The sequence below is a fragment of the Staurois parvus genome, unplaced genomic scaffold (assembly GCF_062004578.1).
Source record: "Staurois parvus isolate SC_StPar_1 unplaced genomic scaffold, SC_StPar_1.0 ptg000286l, whole genome shotgun sequence".
Classification (NCBI taxonomy): domain Eukaryota; kingdom Metazoa; phylum Chordata; class Amphibia; order Anura; family Ranidae; genus Staurois; species Staurois parvus.
Window position 1 is genome coordinate 405,411 of NW_028318082.1, and position 21,612 is coordinate 427,022.

The following is a 21,612-nucleotide window of genomic DNA, read 5'->3' on the forward strand; positions in this document are numbered from 1 at the left end:
ACAGATTTCACACGTAGTAAGCAATGATGTCACAAGTGACATCTTGCTTACTACTTTGCATGTGATCACTGATTGGCCAATCAGTGATCACATGATCGGGACCTCGTACAGAGGTCCCGTCCGACGATCGGTGTTTCACTGTGTCCGGAGGACACGGCGGGCACCGGATCGCGGTGCTGCGCGCTCCCAGGGAGCGCGCACAAGCAGGGTGCGGGGAGGCCGTTTATTGACGGCCACCCGACCCTGCAGTGCCACCGTCCGGCCGTTTATATACAACGGCCGGTCGGGAAGTGGTTAAAATAAACGCTTTTTTTTTAATCTGCTTGCAGAGCTACCTTAAGTGTATAAACACATTACTTTCTCTTCTTACAGTTTGTCCCAATGGCCACTACTGTGCTATCGGAGAGGTAAGCTAGGCTTGACATAACTTTGCACATATTACATTTTTGTGAAATATTAGTTTGTCTGGTATAGTCTTACTAACAAGAGTATGGGTACAAGTGAGAATGAACGTTAGAAAAATGTCAAACATTAAAAGAATGCAAGGCCAACGGAGCACTATGAACAATGAGCCACCCACAATGTAGGGTTTTTGCTCCATTAGCAGTGGCAGAGTAGATTAGGTAGGAGATGTAGCTGATTCTCTGGGACCACCTTTCAGATTTGGCACTGCTTCCTTCCCCAGACAGCAGCTACAAAAAAAGGAGACTGGAGCATTTAAGGCGAGATACCTAGTAGGCACATGGTTTAAAGGTTTTAGGGAAACCACCTGATCTAGTCAGAAGCAATTTAGTGTAATCAGAGTATTGATCTTTCTTATTGGTTGCCATGCATTGCCACATTTATGTAGGCCTTAGTCTTGGGCTGTAGAGTGATGCACAGTGTGCAGAGCCTGCAGAATTCCCCCCCCCCCACCATGACCCACTACTACCATGTATACTACCCATGGAGGTGAATGAGAAGGGGCATCAACATGGAATCTTTACTCTGTTCTCCTCCTCCTAGATAAGCCTACTTCTGCTATTTATGAGTATCTATTGCTAGAATTCCTACCAGACTTGTTCACCCTCAGACAGAAGTGACTGACGGATATCCTGGATTTTGAAGATGATGATTGGATCGATCTGTGGGATTCTCCATTCAAACATCTTGTTTCCATCACAGACAGACTGGTTCAACTCAAAATTTTGCATAGGGCATACTTTACACTTTATTGCCTCCATAAACTTGATCCATCATCTTCTGCGGCCTGCTGAAGATGCGCTTACCCTACTGCGGATTGTATATATGTGTTGTGGGATTGCTCAGCTTTTTCACAGTATTGGGGGGCAGTTGTTGGTATTATTAATGCAGTGGCAGGCGCCTCCTTTACCCCTCTTCCTAGGATCTGTTTGCCCCCCAAAGTCCAGTTTTTGCAATAATTGGTTAATTCCACATTGCCTATGTGTAAAGAAAGGTACATTAACAGGGATTGTGCTAAAAAAATTTGATAGAGTATGGGCGAAGTGGATAGGAAGCCCCATCACTGCCTCAATGCCTGATTAACTTTTATGTTTTCCTGTATCCTGATGGCAAATCGTCCACTCTGGTTAACTACCTTACATTTGTGAATGCTACATTTATGTTTCACTGTATGAGCTGTTGAAGGGACATGGTATGGGGCACATTTGCTTTTTTCAGTACTAGCCACACTCTCACACAAGCTGTTAAGAAGTGTACATTGAGTCCTTGTCTGGCATTTGGTGCTTTTATTATTTTTATTTATTTTTGTTTTCACTTTTTGCAGGTTGGTGCACTCTTGCGTAGGCCGCACCACCTCACTAAATGTTTTGTGATTATCTTGAAAACACTAAGAAACAGGATTAAAAAAAAACACATATATGCGCACCAATGTATGTGTCAAATGCAGATTTGTGTCTCTATCTTACTTTTAATTGGGTTATTCTAGCTGAGGTGACTTTGGACCAGCAACAACTTCTGGCTCTCTGATAATGGCACAGTATAGCAGATTTCTCCATGTTATCTGGTTTTCACAATGATCTAAAAGGGCTTGAGTCATTCCCCTCCCTCTCCACAGCAGCGGGGGATCATGAGCACCCCTCTGGGTATGGCAGCATGGCAGATCTCAAGTGCAAGGGAAAAGGGTCAGGTAGACTTGCTGTGTCAGGCTTCGCTTTTGGCTCCGACAGGTGTGATAGTTTATCTACTCCAGGTTCTGGTACCCTTTACTCTTATGGGTTTCCCCAATCTGATTAACACTGCCATTTTCTGGCCATTATGGTGACCCATCTTCCAGCTCACCTGCCAAGCTAGCTGTCACTTTCTAATTCCATGTCTTTCTGGTATCATGAGCAGAATGTGTAGCCTTATCAAGGCTATAGATAGTAGGGTTCACACCCATGCCTTTGAATTTGCCCTTGAACCTGACACATTGGGGCTGATTTACTAAAGGCATTCAGACTGTGTACTTTGGAAAGAGCAGTTGCTCCAGAGTTTAGTAAATGAGCAGAAGCTCTGCTGACTTCCATCTTCTAATCGTGCAAGCAAAAAATATTTTTTTCTATTTCTGCACATGATTGGTTACTTTGCGAAGTTAAGCTTTACTTCAATTACTAAGGTCTGGAACAGCTGCACTTGCAATGTGCAACTGCACTTTTCAAAGTGCACAGTCTATTTGCCTTTAGTAAATCAACCCCATTATCTGTGTAGGGGTTATTTGTTGATCTCTTTCTTGTTCTGAGGAATCGAATCAGGATGACATGCCTATCACATTGATTTTGCCCAAAGTGAAGGATACTATTGCTACCCTTATTAACACTATGCTCTTGTTTGCATTTGAGGAGATGGAATCTGCGTGTGCTCAAGATGGCCACAGCTTAGAAGGGTGTTTTTCAAAGTGATTGCGCTAGATTTTGCACTTTGCAGCTTTAGTAAATCAACCCCAATGTTTTGGAGGGATTTTTTGATCTTTCTAATCCACTCAGAAAAGGAACCCACTTACAAGAAATCATCAGTTTCTTATTTTGAATATTATTTTTACACACAATACACTTTTATAATTCCATGTCATTTCTAAACAGTGTGGTCAGCCAATGCAGATCGGTCGATGCCCGGACTGTGGTGTTAATGTTGGAGGCCAAAACCATGCAGCCGTTCCGGGATTCCAGAGGATTCAGTATGTTTGTGGTTTTCTTCACAATTTCTATAGTAATGCTTTATTGTGCTTTAATCATTATGAATACCTAATAAAAATTACTAAGCTGGCATCAATGTGCCAGTTTCTTTTTGGGGGGCCAAGCCCTCACAGGCCTACAAGCCATCTCTCTCTACCTCCTTTTAGTAAAATTCTCCTGACTACATTATTTTTTATCTGAAACAATTACTTCTTCTATAACAGGCAGGATGTAGACCGAACACAAACTGGACATGTGTTGGGAGACCCAGATCGTCAGGGCCCAGCTGTGGCTCCAGACCGAGATATAGCAGCCCCTGCCTATATTTTACTAAGAATGATAACACATCTGGCAATGCTTCTGGGATCAGAAGAGGATAATCAGGTATGCTGAGAAATTCTTTTAGCTGCTTGACCGCCGCCATATAGTGGAAGTATTGCTACAGGGCGGCAGGGCTGCGCAAAATCATGTATATGTATGCGATTTGCATTTCCAGGTAGGGAGTGTGCATACGCCGCCTTACCCGTGCCACCATTGGCAGCTAGGGATGTAAATTACCGGGTCCCGGCTGGAGATTCCCCACCGGCACCCAGCGATCGTCGGGCAAAGCTGACAGGGGAGAGACCTGTGTGTAAACAACACAGGTCTCTCTTCTGCCAGCAAAGACATGCTGCTTTGTATTTCTATGCACAGCAGAGCTGATCGCTGGCATTACTAAAAATAAAAATTCCAGTATAAATATCGCCATTTGTAGACGCTATAATTTTCATGTAAACCAATTAATTTACATGTAATGATTTTTTTTTAGCAAAGACATGTAGCAGAATAAATTTTGTTTTAAATTTATGAAGAAACTTGATTTTTAAATTTTTTTTTACTGGATATGTTTTATAGCAAAAAGTCAAAAATATTTTTTCAAAATTGTTGGTCTTTTTTCGTTTATGGCGTAAAAAAATTAAAACCGCAGAGGCAATCAAATGCCACCAAAATAAATCTCTATTTGTGGGAAAAAGGACATAAATTTAATTTATGTACAGTTTTACATGACCACACAATTGTCAGTTAAAGTAACGCAGCACCATATCGCAAAAAAAATGGCCTGGTCAGGAAGGGGGGTAAATCCTTTGGAGGGCAAGTGGTGGTAAAGGCTGAAGGTGTTTCACCTTCATGCATCCTATGCATGAAGGTAAAAAAAAAATCTGTGTACTGCCCCCTCCCCATTACCCGAGCCCCCTCTCGATCCAGCAAAGTAGCGATGTGCTCGGGAGCCTCGCCTGTCCCAGGTCTCTGTCTCCTCATTGGCTGAGACACAGCAGCGGGAGCCATTGGTTGCTGTCTCAATGAGGAGAGAGTGGGGGGTGGGGTCGAGCTGCAGCTCTATATGTCTTATGGACGCAAAGAGTGGAGCTCAGGAGCAAGCACGCACCAGTGCCCCCATATAAAGCTACTTGCTATTGGGGGCACTGGTCATGGGGAGGAGCCAGGAGCGCCAGCGGAGGACCTAAGAAGAGGATCGGGGCTGCTCTGTGCAAAACCATTAAACAGAGGAGGTAAGTATAACATGTTTGTTATTAAAAAAAAAACACAAAGCTTTTTAATATAACTATAAAACAAGTTGCCAACTAGTGCTACAGTGTTGGCCAGCTGCACAGAATCGCTTATATAGATGTGGTTTTGCATTTCTGGGTAGGGGGTGCGTGCCCGCCAACCCAGCTGTGCTGTAACTGGTGCCAGCACATGCCAAACAGCAGATCCTGCTGAATGATTTATGGCCGGGATCCACTGAAGCAGATAACAGGAGAGAGTTCTGTGACTGTAAACAGAATACATTTTGTCCTACATTTATGAGGAAATAGCAGAAAGTAAACAAAATTTTTTTTTTTTCCAATATTTTCAGTCTTCTTTCATTTATATAATAAAAAATAAAAAAACCCAGTGGTGATAAAATACCACTAAATGAAAGTTCTATTTGTGGAAAAAAATGATATAAATTTCAGTTGAGTGCACTGTTGCAAGACCATGCAATTGTCAGTTAAAGTAGCGCAGTGCCGATTAGCAAAAAATGGCCTGGGCACAAAAGGGGTAAAATCTTTCAGGTCAAGTGATTAAGCATTGTCATATTGACATTTTCATGTCTATAGTCACCTGTAGATGCTTCTGGATGAAATATCTGGGGGTGCAAGTGGTGACTGTGGATTAGAAAACTTGGCTGTTGTTTTTCCCTGAGATAAGCCCCACTAACCAAGAGGGCATGGTTCTTCCTGATCCACAATAACAGTATAAAGACTTAGGCCACCAAAATTTATGTCTCAATCTGAATCTAAAGATGTCCTTCAGCTTTTAGTCATACATGCCTGTCTGCTTAAATGTTTTTTTATGTATGTGGCAAGGTTTAAAGCTCCCTACAGATAATGTTAATATAGACCTTATGCAAGTGTCTAAAGGAAGCACTTTTGCTGTTGCGCAAAGCAACACATAAGACTGCCTTTTGAACTGTTGGTAATGTTAGAATATTAAATGGAGAATCTTAGTTGTCAAGAGCAGTATAAATTATTTATTTAAGACAGGATCAGTCACAAGGCCCAGTTTCATGTCACAGAACCTATTTCTGCTACTGTGTATGGGTAAAATCTATTCCTGGAGAAAAAAGTAAAAAGGTGTTCCATACCAGTTCTACATACTGTAGATCATATGATGTTTGTGTGCTTTGGGGATGTTCCAGAGCTACTTAACAGTTTTGAATGGCAGGAAAAGCTCCAACAGGGTTCCTAGGACTCTCTGTACAAGCTGACCAGATACCCTCAGTTGTCTCCAGTCAATGTTAAACTAACACTGTCACTTAAAAAATGGAATAAAAGCTCTCTGCAATAGAAGCCTTTAAATTCTCACCTCGCCAGCGGGTGCCGAGTCAGATCTCCTCTGTCTTTTAAAGTATATGTAAACCCTCACCTTGTAAAACAACCCATTCAGTTTAAAATTGAAATGAAAGGCAAAACATTTTTGTATAGCTATAAAAAAACATAAATATCTTTTTCCCCTTTGTTATGAGTGATCGCATTCCCTCTGTTCTCAGCTGCATAAGAGCTAGGGGAGAAGTCAAACACAAGTCTGATGATTGGAGGAGAGCAGGCTGAGTTCCCAGAACAGCTAGAGAACTGACCACGCTGTGCTCTCCTGTTTAGTGTGGTCAGTTTTTAATAGGAAAGCAGAGGGACTGGCAGGAACACCAGGTATTTCACGCAAAAAAAGCAATAGAATAAGAACAAAGAGTGTACTTTTTCATACTAGTACAAGGTACAGCAGGCAAATATCAGGAGTATGAAATGTTGGGTTTACACACTCTTTAAGTGCTACCTCCTCCTACTTAGTCTTTGGCATTTGACACTTTCATGATTGTTGGATGCCTGCATGTTCTGGCATGTGCTGTGGTTCCATGTGTTGGATAGAATACAGTAGTAATGTAGGGAACAAGGAGAGGAAATACTGAGTGCAGTGTCCGATGTGAAGATAGTGCAAGATGCTGTAGTCCTTGAAAACGGTGAAGTTTGGTTGGACATGCCGATGTGAAGATTCTGCCTGATGCTGTAGTGTGTAGTCGATTGTTATCTTGGAAAATAAGTCATTCATCAAAGATCTTTCCATTTATACTGGCTTCTTATTCTTTTAAGTCCTCAACTAACAGAATGTAAAAACATATTTAACTAGAGAAGAATAAAGTTGCTGACTGTATAATTTTTGTATGCATTTTTTTTTTGTCACAGAGCATTATGCGCATTGTGAAGCCACCTGTTCAAGATGTTACAAATTTCATTTTCCGTCACATTGAGAAAGATCTGGAATACCTGAAGAACAGTCTTGGAAAAAGCACAGATGACATCACAACTATTGTACATCTTGTACTTCACAAAATGCTGAACCCTAAACAGTCTGGGCAGTGTAAGTATGCTTTATTAATAACTTTACAATGAGTTTCCACCTGTTAGCAATGCAACCAATCTGAGCATCATTGCTACTAACTTAACTATTAAAGTAAACCCTCCTCTTCTCCCTCTGTTTTAGATAGGGAATATAGAGTTAAAACATCTGTCAGATTGTTATTGCTATCTGGGTCTTTGTTATGGAGGTTTGCCATCACTTCCTGTCATGGCGTCTACTTTTTTTCTGGGTGCAGAATGGGAGGAGACTCTTCTGAGTACAAACAAAGCCAGAAAACCTGAAAAAAAATTATGGTATACCTCACACTATTTAACAAAAAAAAAAAACCTGAGTTAAGTGTTTAGTTACAGTGGTTGTAAACCTCAGACATGAAATAGGAACAAAGCATATCCCACTATAGTGTGTACTTGTCTCACTTAAGAGCATGCTCCATTACTCTGCTATCAGCATGAATCACTTCTGGCAAGTTATCCTTAAACCAAGAGAAAAATGGTGACAGGGGAGGGACCTCCAGCAGATTGACAGTGTCAGCTCTGTTTCTGTGAGGTGTGTGGAGGAAGGATGTCTCTTTCCTCCAATCAGCTCTCAGAGCTCTCCTCACTGAGCTCTGCAGCTCTCCATTTTTTATGAACTCTCAGACAAGCTTTATCAATTCAGCACTTTCAACAGATGCAGAGAAGAGAATATTGCCGTTAAACAGGTACATCTTATGGAGGAGGATTTATTTCATCTCTGTGTATCACTTGAGGCCAGTGACTTCACTGGATATAGGTAAGGGCATACAACCACTATAACAGGGAAATCTTTAAAAAAGCATCAGTTAGAACCTTTACTCATCTTATCCACAGGGCCTGTCCAGTTTGATGAAGTTTGGTCAACTAAACAAATGAGGAACAGCTGGGAGAAGCATTTTACATCAATGGTCATTGCCCCTGTGCTCAAGGTAAGGGATGTGTTTGTGCAGTTGTGTGTTAAGTGCAAAACATTGAAAAACCCAGATAGGATGTTTACTTGCACATTGCAGATTTAACAGCTCTTTAAATCTTCAGTTAAGATCAAAAGTTTGAATACCCTGGCTAAAAAGAAGCCTGGTAAGACAAGTGAAGGTGTCAACCATGCAGCTCACTTTTGTTCAAGCATTGTCGTATTGTGCTCCTTGAAACAACCTTTTGTCTTTTTCCAGAGCAGCCTGTATTTCTCCTGAGGTTACCTGTAGGTTTTTCTTTATATCCCAAACAATTCTTCTGGCAGTTGTGGCTGCAATCTTTCTTGGTCCACCTGACCTTGGTTTGGTATCAAAAGATCCCTGAATATTCCACTTCTTAATAAGTGATTGAACAGTACTGACTGGCATATTCAAGGCTTTGGGTATTTTTGTTATGTCCTTTTCCATCTTTATAAGGTTCCATTACCTTGTTACTCAGGTCTCTTGACTGTTCTTTTCTGCTACCCATGGCTCTCTATCTAGCCTGCTCAGTGCATCAACGTGAGAGATAACAAACTCACTATTTATACACAGACACTAACTGCAATTCAAAATTGTCTTTTAACTACCATTTTGACCTGTGTGTGTCACCTTGTGTGTCTGTACCAAGGCCAAACATTCCAGGGTATGTAAACTTTTGATCAGGGCAATCTGGGTGATTTATGTTATCATTATGATTTAAAAAAGCGCCAAACAACTATGTGATGATAAATGGCTTCATTTGATCGCTATCCTTAAATAAAAGACAGTTTTTTGGCATGATCAGTCAGATTTTCAATACCAATGCCAAAATGTCACAATTTCTGCCAGGTTATATAAACTTTTCAGCACAGCTGTATGTCCTGATTTTCTTTGACCAGAATTCCTTTATACCCTTTTCGTGCAAGCGACATTAATTTTAATGGAGTAACAGTGGCACTTTATAATTACATGCTCATCATTTTCAGTGTACAAGTAGGCCACCAATGAAATCCACATTGTGAGAGAAAAGAGACTTGCTCATCTCTCCCAGCACTGGAACCCCTGCTCCAGAGGAATTATACCCCCTGATAGTGATATTGCCTCCTCATCACCTGTCAGATGCCTCTGAAAAGCGTTTCAATCATGCAGCACTTTTCAGGGAAGCCACAGTCCTTGCTGCTAGTGTGAACGAGCCCTAAAAGCAAACAGACAGTGTTCACACTTCTAAGCATAAAAGGGTTGTCAGAGATAGGTTTAGACCCCCTGTGTATCATTTAATTGCCATGTGAAATCTCCCCTTATAGAAAACGTAAAACACAATGAAATGCAATACAAGAAAAATGTATAAGATAAATACAGCCACAATCATAAACCTCCAGTGTGTAAGAAAAAAAAAGTAGTCTTTGGTATCCCTTTAATTTATAGCCTACACTTGCATATATTAACATACACATGCATACACTTAAACTCCACAGAGACACACAGTAGATTTGTAACCATTAGAATTTTTACAATAACTTCATGGAACTATTTTACTTTAATGTTAATTCGTTAAAGGAAATATATAGTGGATCTGTATATCTTTTCTTTACTTATTATGCTCAAGTCTAAAGGTTATCTGAATCATACATTTGATTACATAGGAGTTGATTCTTAGACCGTGGATTATATGCCGCTACCTTCAGGTGATTGGACACGGGTAGGGCTGCAACTAACGAATATTTTCATAATCGATTAGTCGGCCAATTATTGTTTTGATTAATCTCAAATAAATCTTTAAAACTCAAAAAAAGTTTAGTGCATAACTTAGTTAATATGTAAAGTTTAACAAAAGACAATTTATTCTTGAAAATCTACATGCAGTGGTAAATACAAATAACCAGCTATATGGTTAGCAACAAACTAATCCACTCTGAGAATAACAGACAGAAGATATACAGTATATACTATTAGAGGTTGAATCTGGTACATATCATCAGACTCAGAGATCAAAATTTTTATTCAAAATTAAAAAAAAAAAATGTAAAAAGATCTAAAACACTATTTTGCAGATTTTCAGATAGGACTGTGATATAATATTATGCATGACAGACTCCCTTGTCATAGGCAGGTAGCATGATACAAGCTCCCTGGGCATGCTGTCATTTATGCTGGCCGTACACAAATTATTTTTTCATTTGAAAATTTTAAGAAGGGTTGTTCAATTTTCTAATCATTAGTGGGATCAAATCAATGTTTGTTTTCGACCACAGTGACGGAAAAAATCGAAGGAGCAGAATAGAAGACTTTTTTCAACCAAATGAATTTTCAGCCAGTGTATGTGGTGTTTGTTCAGAAATTATATTCATTTTAAAATTGATTGTTAAAAGCAAGTGAAATTTTCGAACGACATTTGTCCATTCATCAAATGTACAAAGACTTTTTGTACTAATGTTCTCATCCGAAAATCAATACATGTATGGCCAGCATAAGACATCTAGTAGCAGCAGCAGCATGCTTTTTTATCACCTTTCGTGATGGGGATTAAACAAAAAATAAATATATATATATATATATATATATATATATATATATATATATATATATTCACAGCAGATAATCTACTATAAGGGGTTTATTTATACTGTTAAACAGTGGAAGTAATTATATATATATTAGTAATAAAGACTGAGGCTCTTTTTTGTGGATATAATCATTTTTAAATATAATGCACAGTACTGGTAAATTTTAGTTTAAATTTAATTGTAATGCCTTATATTAGCCTCCAGCTTCTCTGGGATCAGATGCTGAGTTTCTCTGCACAGAGCCCTAAAGTGATTATAAACGTTGGATTTTTTTAAAATAACAAACTTGTCTTAGCTACTCTATGTAATGGTTTTGCACAGAGCAGTCCAAATCCTCCTTTTCTGAGGTCCTCTGCCAGCGCTTCTGTCCCCTCCTACCTTTGCAGTGCCCCCCTAGCAAGCCAAAAAGTATAGTATAGAGTGCCCCTATAGCAAGGTAAAAATCCTTCTGCCTTTAGAATCGCTCACTTCGAATGAGGCATTGCTCTTCACACTTTCACATGTTCTTAGGCACTTACTGACATGTATGGATGGTGTACTGAGCTGTATGTTGGCTGCACTGTGTATACTGACATGTATGAATGGTGTACTGAGCTGTATGTTGGCTGCACCATGTATACTGACATGTATGAATGGTGTACTGAGCTGTATGCTTGTTGCTCTGTATTTTCTGATATGTAAAGAACAAATACATTCTGTATGCAGGTCAACTAATCAGCTGAGCATCTAATCAATTACGAAAATAGTTGAGAACTATTTTCATATTTGATTATGTTGATTAGTTGTTGTGGCCCTAGACACTGGTAAATGTTTTGCTGGGAACTGCCTCTCAGTGTACCCATAAAACCCAAAGCACTCCATAAGGCACCATTTTTTAGAAGTGTGTTTAAGTGATGGACCTCTTCTGCTGTTGGAAAATAATTTTTATTTTCCAATTTTTGCCAGTTTTCAATTATGTTACTGCTTTACAGACTCTTTCCCAGAGATCACCCATCATCTGTAATTTACATCCGTAATTTCCTGATATTTACCATTTAGGCACATTCCAATTTCTAGGTTGGGTGCCCCTATTTCTCGAGGGCATGCAGATCACTCCACTTGTACTCTATCATCACAGTAGTTTAGAACTACCTCACATGATAGATACAGAGTACCCCATTCATCCTGCACCTTCTTCCATCTGGAATTGCCAAACACGTTGCCCTTGATACCCCTTCGGTCTTGGTTATCCTCTTTCTAACACCTTGGCTTTCACAGTCCTGGTGCTCTCCCTTTTGAAAGAAGTTGCTCTTTTTTGTCTCCCTCTGCAACTTTCTGGGGCCTCCTTAAGTGCTTTTGTCCACGCAGAGCCCTACTCTTTTGCTCACAGGGGTTATTTTAATAAAAGGGCCTCTGTAAGGCTTCTTTTACACTAGGCAAACTCTGATCAGCGGGGGATCTGTCCACTGATCCCCTGCTGTCAGAGCAAAGTGGGCTGATGACAGGTCTGGGTTTGCTCAGTTTATACAGCCCATATGGATGGCCGGGTGTAAACAGACAGCGGATTGTTCTCCAATCCAATCCACCTAGACGGAGGAGGACAGATCCCATTTGTCTTTGTTTTTTTTTAATTTTTTTTTAGCAGATCAGAGGTAGGTAGGTGTAAATGATCCATTTACACTCAGCAGTCCATAGAGGTTAATTAACCATCCGATCAGGTCTGCCTGAAAAACTGAAAGGCTGACCTGATTGCATTGTCCACGTGACAGGGGCCTTAGAACAAAACCTTTTGCTCTCCGTTAACTCTAACAGCTATAGTTCTGCCTTGGCTCCACCTGTGTTTTTCCAGGGGGCCCCTCCTTTTCTTGTGCTACATGAGGATAAAGTATCCCAGAAGCCAGGCTTCCCTGATCCCAGAAGCCAGGCCTGCCCTGCTTGCTTCTCTAGGGCTGTTCCTGTCACCTTCTGTGGACTTGTCATTTTCCCTCCCCTTGTCCTGCCTTGAAGGCATGACAAACACATAATACATGAAACAGTGGTCTCTGTTTAAAATTAGTAAAATGTAAGTAATAATAATGGAAAGCTGCTCACACCAATACCCACAAAACAAGATATTGAACAATAATATAAATTCTAATAAGTGTTGCATTATCCTCTTAAATCAATACATCCATAAAAAATACAGTGGGGAAAATTTTTATTTGATCCCCTGCAGATTTTGTAAGTTTGACCATTTACAAAGAAATGAAGGGTCTACAATTTTTATCACAGGTGTATTTTTAATGATGGAGACAGAATATCAACCAAAAATCCAGAAAAAAGTACATGATACAAATGTATTTGATAAGTTCAGGACTCCAGTTATGTCCAGAAATGTGTGGGAACACAGGCGTAGTCATGGCTGGAGAGGTGGAATGGTCAGGCAAGCCATATGGTTCTGTTAACAACCACCTGGTGGTACCTCTAGCAGTCCACAGGACATGATTCCCCAGAGCGCGGAGTCTAAGTCCCAGTCTGCTTGTTCACCAGGGCCCCTGATGGTGGGGATGGACTTGGAGCAGACAGGAACCAGGTCGCGGCCCCTGAATACACCTGCCTGTGGTAGAGGAATCCGCCAGAGGTATATGCTGGTAGAGAGCCTGACGTGAAGAGGCAGAAGGTGTGAGCAGGAATGGCTGGATCCGTGCAGGATGGATGGATGGGTGGACGGATGGATGGCAGAGTACTGAGCATGATCAAACGGGCCGGGTCAGTAACAGTGGAGTCAGCGTGGTACTAGGCAGCAGGCAGAAGAGTAGTCAAATGAGCCAGGGATCAGAGCAGGAGAAGTCAGCAGAGGTCGGGATCAAGCAGGGTCGGCAACAAATCAAATGGCAGGTACACAGGAACAGGAACACAGGATACAAGTACAGGGGCTCATGGGAACAATACACCAAGGCCCTGATCACAGGCCTGGTCCTGCTTAAATACACCTCCTGCAATCAGCCTCAGGTGATGGCTTGATTGCAGGAGTGAGACTCTGGCTGCTGAGAGCACCCGCTGGCCAGCCTTGGTACTGCAGCCCACAAGGCAGGCGAGTCCCACCACCATTGGCGAGTCCATTCCTGGAGCGGCCTCAGGACGCTCAAAACAGTCCGTAAAGTCACCGCCTGGGTCCGGTAACTGGCTGGACATCCCACGCCGGAATTAAGTGACTGGCTGGGTTTCCTGCTGATAGGCTTATCTTTTTGCAGGAGACCGCAGGAAGGCAGGTTGCTGGACACAGGATTTCCAGAAGCAGGCTGGGCATCAGGAGCTGGCACGTCAGGCTGGGCAGCGGACAGAGGCACGTCAGGCTGGGCAGCGGACACCGGGACATTGGGCTGGGCAGCGGACACCGGGACATTGGGCTGGGCAGCAGGCACCGGGACATAGGGGCTGGGCAGCAGGCACCGGGACATTGGGCTGGGCAGCAGGCATCGGGACATCGGGCTGGATAACGGACACCGGGGCATCAGGCTGGATGACGGACACTGGAGCATCCGGCTGAATAACGGGCATCGGATCATCAGGCCGGATAGGATCATTAGACTGGGTAGCGGGCACCAGATCGTCAGGCCAGGTAGGATCATCAGGCCGGGTAGCGTATACTGGGTCATCAGGCATCGGGGCATCAGACTGAACAGCGGGCACCGAGTCACCTGGCAGGACCGCGGGCACCGGGTCATCTGGCAGGACCGCGGGCACCGGGTCATCTGGCACGACAGCCGGCACCGAGTCATCTGGCACGACAGCGGGCACTGGGTCACCAATTCAACAGCGGGCACCGAGTCGTCTGTCAGGACAGCGGGCACCGAGTTGTCTGGCACAACAGCGGGCACCGATTCGTCTGGCAGGACAGCGGGCACCGGGTCACCAAGCTCGACAGCGGGCACCGAGTTGTCTGGCACAACAGCGGGCACCAAGTCGTCTGGCACAACAGCGGGTACCGAGTCACCAAGCTCGACAGCAGGCACCGAGTCACCAAGCTCGACAGCAGGCACCGAGTCGTCTGGCAGGACAGCGGGCACCGGGTCACCAAGCTCGACAGCGGGCACCGAGTCATCTGGCACAACAGCGGGCACCGAGTCGTCTGGCAAAACAGCGGGCACCCGAGTCGTCTGGCAAAACAGTGGGCACCGGGGCACCAGGCTGGACCACGGGCACCGGGGCACCAGGCTGGACCACGGGCACCGGGGCACCAGGCTCGTCCACGGGCACCGGGGCACCAGGCTCGTCCACGGGCACCGGGGCGCCAGGCTGGTCCAGGTCATCAGGCTGGATCGGATCATCAGGCTGGATCACGAACACCGGGTCATCAGGCTGGATCGGGTCATTAGGCTGGCTCATGAACACCGGGTCATCAGGCTGGATCGGGTCATCAGGCTGGATCACGAGCACCGGGTCATCAGGCTGGATCGGGTCATCAGGCTGGATTGGGTCATCAGGCTGGATCACAAACACCGGGTCATCAGGCTGGATCACGAACACCGGGTCATCGGGCTGGATCGGGTCATTGGGCTGGGTAACAGAAGATGGTTTCTCAGACGGCAGGCTGACCGATTTGGATACTGGCAAGATAGTACTGGTTGGAAAGAATTTTCGCTTCTTCTTGGGTTTAGTTATGGAAGCACTGTAAGTAAATGCAGTTCTGTAAACGGAGGGAGCAGCTGAAGACAGAGAAGAGCTGGAGGATGGAACAGAGGAGGGAGCAGTTGCTCCAGCGGGCGTTTTTACAGGGTTAAAGGCAGGGTAGGTGCAGCGAGTGGGAACAGGGTACTGGCATGTGGCTGATAGCAGGGTATACTGGGTTTGAACTGGAGGTGCTGTTGGGAATGCAGGGATAGAGCTTTGAAAGAATGGATTGGAAGTAGGACTGGGTCTTTGCAAGCTGACTGAGGCTGGGTGTAACAAATCTGACCATGTCTGTAATACTGGTTGAACAAAGCTTAGCCTACATGTAGCCTGTCTCACCAAAGACTGCACATGCGTTTATACAATCCACTAGCACATGTTGTGACCATGCTGAATAATGCTCCAAGAAGCAATCCAGATCATCCTCCAACAACCATACCAGTGATTCTACTTGATCCGTACTGAATGGTGGAGAAAAGTAATTCCTGCTTTCAGGGGTACTAGAAGAAGCCAACTCAGCACAAGTCTGGATCAATGGTTGCACCTCAGAGAACTCCGTGCCCTGATCTACTAGGGAATGAGCGACCCGTATGCACTCTAGCAGCTGATCCCTGGCATACTCCTTCAGAATCTGATAGGCATATTCTCTGTCATCTAAGACTAGCAAATACAAATACACAACCTCCTCAGGATGCATCCTTCACAACAACAAGCCAAGATGGCTTCCCTGTGCAGCCACTTCTGGTCAGGACTGGCCTTGGTGTAATGTCAGGACTCCAGGTATGACCAGAAATGTGTGGGAACACAGGCATAGTCAGGGCTGGAGAGGTGGAATGGTCAGGCAAGCCATATGGTTCTGTTAACAACCGCCTGGTGGTACCTCTAGCAGTCCACAGGACAGGATTCCCCAGAGCGCGGAGTCTAAGTCCCAGTCTGCTTGTTCACCAGGGCCCCTGATGGTGGGGATGGACTTGGAGCAGACAGGAACCAGGTCGCGGCCCCTGAGTACACCTGCCTGTTTTAGAGGAATCCGCCAGAGGTATATGCCGGTAGAGAGCCTGATGTGAAGAGGCAGAAGGTGTGAGCAGGGATGGCTGAATCCGTGCAGGATGGATGGATTGGTGGATGGATGGCAGAGTACTGAGCGTGGTCAAACGGGCCGGGTCGGTAACAGTGGGGTCAGCGTGGTACTAGGCAGCAGGCAGAAGAGTAGTCAAATGAGCCAGGGATCAGAGCAGGAGAAGTCAGCAGAGGTCGGGATCAAGCAGGGTCGGCAACAAATCAAATGGCAGGTACACAGGGACAGGAGCACAGGATACAAGTACAGGGGCTCATGGGAACAATACACCAAGGCCCTGATCACAGGCCTGGTCCTGCTTAAATACACCTCCTGCAATCAGCATCAGGTGATGGCTTGATTGCAGGAGTGAGACTCTGGCTGCTGAGAGCACCCGCTGGCCAGCCTTGGTACTGCAGCCCACAAGGCAGGTAAGTCCCACCACCATTGGCGAGTCTATTCCTGACAGATCCCCTACAAACCAACAATAATTCTGGCTCCCGCAAACTGGCTATGCGCTCATGTGGTACACAGATTAGTCCTGTCAACCAAGAAGGTGCTCTTAATGACAACTCATTATTTGTATAAAAGACACCTGTCCACAGATCTCTTTATTCTATTCAAACCTCGCCGCCATGGGCAAGACCAAAGAGCTGTCAAAGGACATCAGGGACAAGATTGTAGACCTGCACAAGGCTGAAATGGGTTACAAGACCATCAGCAAAAAGCTTGGTGAGAAGGAGACAACTGTTGGAGTGATTATTTGCAAATGGAAGAAACACAAAATATTCATCAATCACCCTCAGTCTGGAGCTCCATGCAAGATGTTGCCTCATGGGGTAAGGATGATCATGAGAAAAGTGAGGGATCAACCCAGAACTACATGGAAGGAGCTTGTGAAAGATCTCAAGGCAGTGGAGACTACAGTCACCAAACAAACCATTGGTAACACCGTGGATTGAAATGCTGCAGCACCCGCAAGGTCCCCCTCCTCAAGAAGGCACATGTACAGGCCCGTCTGAAGTTTGCCAACGAACGTGTAAATGATTCAGAGGAGGATTGGAAGAAAGTGTTGTGGTCAGATGAGACCAAAAAGAAGCTCTTAGACATTAACTTGACTCGCCATGTTTGGAGGAAGAAAAATGCTGACTGTGACCCTAAGAACACCATCCCTACAGTCAAGCACAGAAGTGGAAACATTATGCTTTGGGGCTGTTCTCTGCTAAAGGTACAAGCTGACTTTGCCGCATTGAAGGGCCAATGGACGGGGCCATGTATTGTAACATTCTTCCCTCAGCCAGAACACTGAAGATGGGTTGTGGATAGGTCTTCCAGCATGACAATTACCCAAAACATACTGCCAAGGCAACAAAGGAGTGGCTCTGTCAGGATCCATCGCGGCGTGCGGCTCTGTGCAGGTGCAGTGTGCCGATTCGCACTAGCATGCGGGCACTAGGTCCTGGGCAGCCGCGACGATGGCGGAACTTGCGCATGCGCACTCAGGATCGTGGGCGCGCGCCTGGCACCATTGACAGTGCAGGGCGCACTATTTAAATCCGCTCTGCACTGACACTGGTTGCCGTATGGTCTTATCTGCCTGTTCCTGCTTCAGTTACCAGTTATTTACCAGCGAGTGACCCGACTATTCTGTGCCTGCTGCCATGTACCGCGCTGTCCCCACGGTTACCGACCTGGCCTGTCTGACCATGCTTCTACTCAGCCATCCATCCACCGCCCTGCACGGACCCATCTGCCTCTTCACGTCAGGTTCTTCTCCAGAATATACCTCTGGCGGATCCCTCTACCATGGGGGGGTATACTCAGGGACCGCGACCTGGTCTCTGTCTGCTCCAAGTCCATCCCCACCATCAGGGGCCCTGGTGAACAAGCAGACTGGGACTTAGACTCCACACTCTGGGGAATCCTATTCCGTGGGTTGCTAGAGGTACCGCCAGGCGGTGCATTACAGGCTCAAGAAGGAGCACATTAAGGTCATGGAGTGGCCTAGCCAGTCTCCAGACCTAATCCTATATGCAATTTATAGAGGGACCTGAAACTTCGAGTTGCCAAGTGACAGCCAAGAAACCTTAAGGACTTAGAGAAGATCTGTAAAGAAGAATGGACCAAAATCCCTCCTAAAATGTGTGCAAACCTGGTAACCTTTTTACAAGAAATGTCTTTCCTCTGTGCTTGCCAACAAGGGTTTCTCCACCAAGTACTAAGTCATGTTTTGCTTGGTCATCAAATACTTATTTTACTCACTGAACTGCAACTCAATTTATAACATTTGTATCATATGTTTTTCTGGATTTTTGGTTGATATTCTGTCTCTATCATTTAAAATTCACCTATGATAAAAATTAAAGTGGGCAAATGTACAAAATCTGCAGGGGATCAAATAATTATTTTCCCCACTGTATATACTATTCAGTTGGCAGTGTGCAAAAGTGCAACAAATCAAAATTGTGAAACATATACACACTTCACTCATCAAACAATAGAGAAAAATAATGAGTCAATTTCCATAAGAGTTGTATATAGTATATCAGGTGACAATCTCCTCTACTGATACAAATAATCAGCCTTTTACTAAAACAGTGTGACCCCTTGTGACAAGAGGTCAAACAAGCTTGATAACATGTAGTGATGTTAATAAGCCCCTTGCAAACACTCCTTGCCAACCTCACCTATTGACTCCACAATGCTAGTTAAGAAAAAGCCATATTAGGGGAAAGAATAAGGCTCCACATAGCATAACTCAGTAAAAAATTATTGTGTATAAAAACATACAAACAGCACATTTGCCCTGAAACCAGCCCTGCTCACCATGTGTGTTGACGTCATATCTTATGCTCTTACATAGTTACATAGTCTGGCTGAAAAAAGACAAAAGTCCATCTAGTTCAACCATTAAAAAAAAATAAATGTTATCCTATACCCACAGTTGATTCAGAGGTAGGCAAAAAAGAACAGCAAAGCATGATCCAAATTGATCCTGCAGGGGAAAAAAATTCCTTCCCGATCCCCCGAGAGGCAATTGGATATTCCCTGGATCAACTTTACCTATAAATGTTAGTATCCAGTTATATTATATGTATCTAGGAAAGAATCCAGGCTTTTTTTTTTTCTTTAAGCAGCTGGCCAGAACCAACTCTTGGGGAAGTCTATTCCACATTTCCACAGCTCTTACTGTGAAGAAACCTTTTCATATTTGGAGATTAAATCCCTTTTCCCCCCAGACGTAAAGAGTGCCCTCTTGTCCTCTGTGATAACCTTAAGGTTAATAACGCTACACCGAGTTCATTATAAAAACTATTCATGTATTTATACATGTTGATCATATTCCCCCTTAATCTCCTCTGCTCAAGAGACAATAAATTCAGTTCCTCTAATCTTTCCTCATAGCTGAGCACCTCCATGCCTCTTATAAGTTTGGTTGCCCTTCTCTGTACTTTCTCCAGTTCCCCAGTGTTCTTTTTGTGAATTGGTGCCCAAAACTGAACTGCATATTCCAGATGAGGTATTACTAATGATTTGTATAGTGATAAAATTATATATCTTTTTATGCAGCCCATACCTCTTTTAATACGAGAGGATTTTTCTCGCTTTGGAAACCGCAGCTTGGCATTGCATACCATTATTAAGCTTATGATCTACCAGAACACCCAGATCCTTCTCCACCATTGATTCCCCCAGTTGTACCCCCCCCTAGTATGTATGCTGCATGCATATTCTTATCCCCCAAGTGCATAGCCTTACATTTATCGACATTAAACCTCATTTGCCACATAGTTGCCCAATTAAACAGTGCATTGAGGTTGGCTTGTAAGTTGGAGACATCTTGTAAGGATATTATTCCACTTCATGGCTTGGTGTCATCTGAAATAGTACTTTTAATCCCAGAGCCTACATTGTTTATAATTGTATTAAAAAGTAAGGGTTCCAACACTGAACCTTGGGTACACCTGTCCTTTTTTCTCTGTCTCTCCAAAAGAGAGCATAGCCAGGAATATTAATAGCCCAGTCATGTGAAGAATGAAGCCAAGATTCAGCAATACCAATTAAATCATAGTTCTCATCATGCACCAAAGCTTCAAAACTCACCTATTGTGCTTGGCAGACTTCTATCATTGGTGAACAAACACTTAAATTCATTGTCCTATTTTGCACACATATTTTGCATTTTTTTTTTTAATATACAAATGGTACCGATTCCAATGGTTGTTTGTAACATGGGAAAATTCTTATCATCTACCATAGCCCTCCCTCAATCTTTCCCCATTCCACCCATCAATAGGAACTGACCCCTATTTGATCTGTCTGCCCCATTATAATCTAATTCAATTCAATCTTAGTTTAAATACTCCTCCAGCCTTCCCATAAACCTGTCCCCCAGCACAGCTGACCCCTTTACCATTTAGGTGCAAACCATCTTTAGCATATAGGTTGCACCCCAATGAAAAGTCAGCCCAGTGCTCTAGAAACCCAAATCCTTCCCTCTTACACAAGGTCTTTAGCCATGCATTCAGTTCTCTACTCTCCCCCTATATTTCCTGTGTTGCGCATGGCACAAGTAATATTGCTGAGAATATCACCTTGGAGGTCCTTCCCTTCATCCTGCAGCCTAGTTCTTTAAATTGGTTATTAAGGAGCCTCCACCTTCCATGTATTCTGTCATTGGGTCCAACATGGACCAAGACAGCTGGGTTAGGCCCAGCCCCTCCCCGCTGCTCTGCCTGACACCAATTGACCCAATGTTTTTTACAACAATTCAGCCTTCACGATCTACAATTCTTCTTATAGAATTGGACTCTACATCGCTAATTTTCACTATTCTTTAACCACCTCCCACCAGGCCAATGCACAGATGCGGCTTTGTTGTTGGGTGTATTTTTTGCATCAACTACTTTGAGTAAAACTGAAGATTTTGTAATCCTAAGTTATAATATTAACCTTACTTTCATGTAATGAGGTAAACTAATGTTCTATAAAGCTTAGTTTTGTCAAAAGTTTGTAAATTGCTCTTGCGTTCATTGAGATATTGATTAAAATCTTACTTTTCAAAAGGGGTGTACTCATTTATACAGTTATATATATTTGGACACAGACACGATTTTAGTTTTTTTCAGGAATTTACCAAAATATATTCAATCTATAGTTATATAATGGATATGGGCTGACATTGGAGGAAGGGTTTAGGAATTACAGCTCTTAAGAATAGCCATCACCTCTGTTTCAAGAGACCAAAAGCAATTGGACAATTGAATATACCGTATTTTCCGGCGTATAAGACGACTTTTTACC

The 21,612-nt window shown here is 43.5% G+C and overlaps 1 protein-coding gene across 1 annotated transcript in view; it reads left to right on the forward strand.

The window, feature by feature from the left end:
* RNF213 (ring finger protein 213) overlaps window positions 1-21,612 on the forward strand; it is a 454,388-nt gene that overhangs the window by 386,757 nt on the left and 46,019 nt on the right. The window contains exons 52-56 of the mRNA XM_089682127.1: window positions 373-407; window positions 3,081-3,175; window positions 3,398-3,557; window positions 6,935-7,109; window positions 7,958-8,052. Of these exons, the coding sequence (XP_089538253.1) occupies window positions 373-407; window positions 3,081-3,175; window positions 3,398-3,557; window positions 6,935-7,109; window positions 7,958-8,052 (560 nt within the window). The remainder of the gene's footprint in view (window positions 1-372; window positions 408-3,080; window positions 3,176-3,397; window positions 3,558-6,934; window positions 7,110-7,957; window positions 8,053-21,612) is intronic.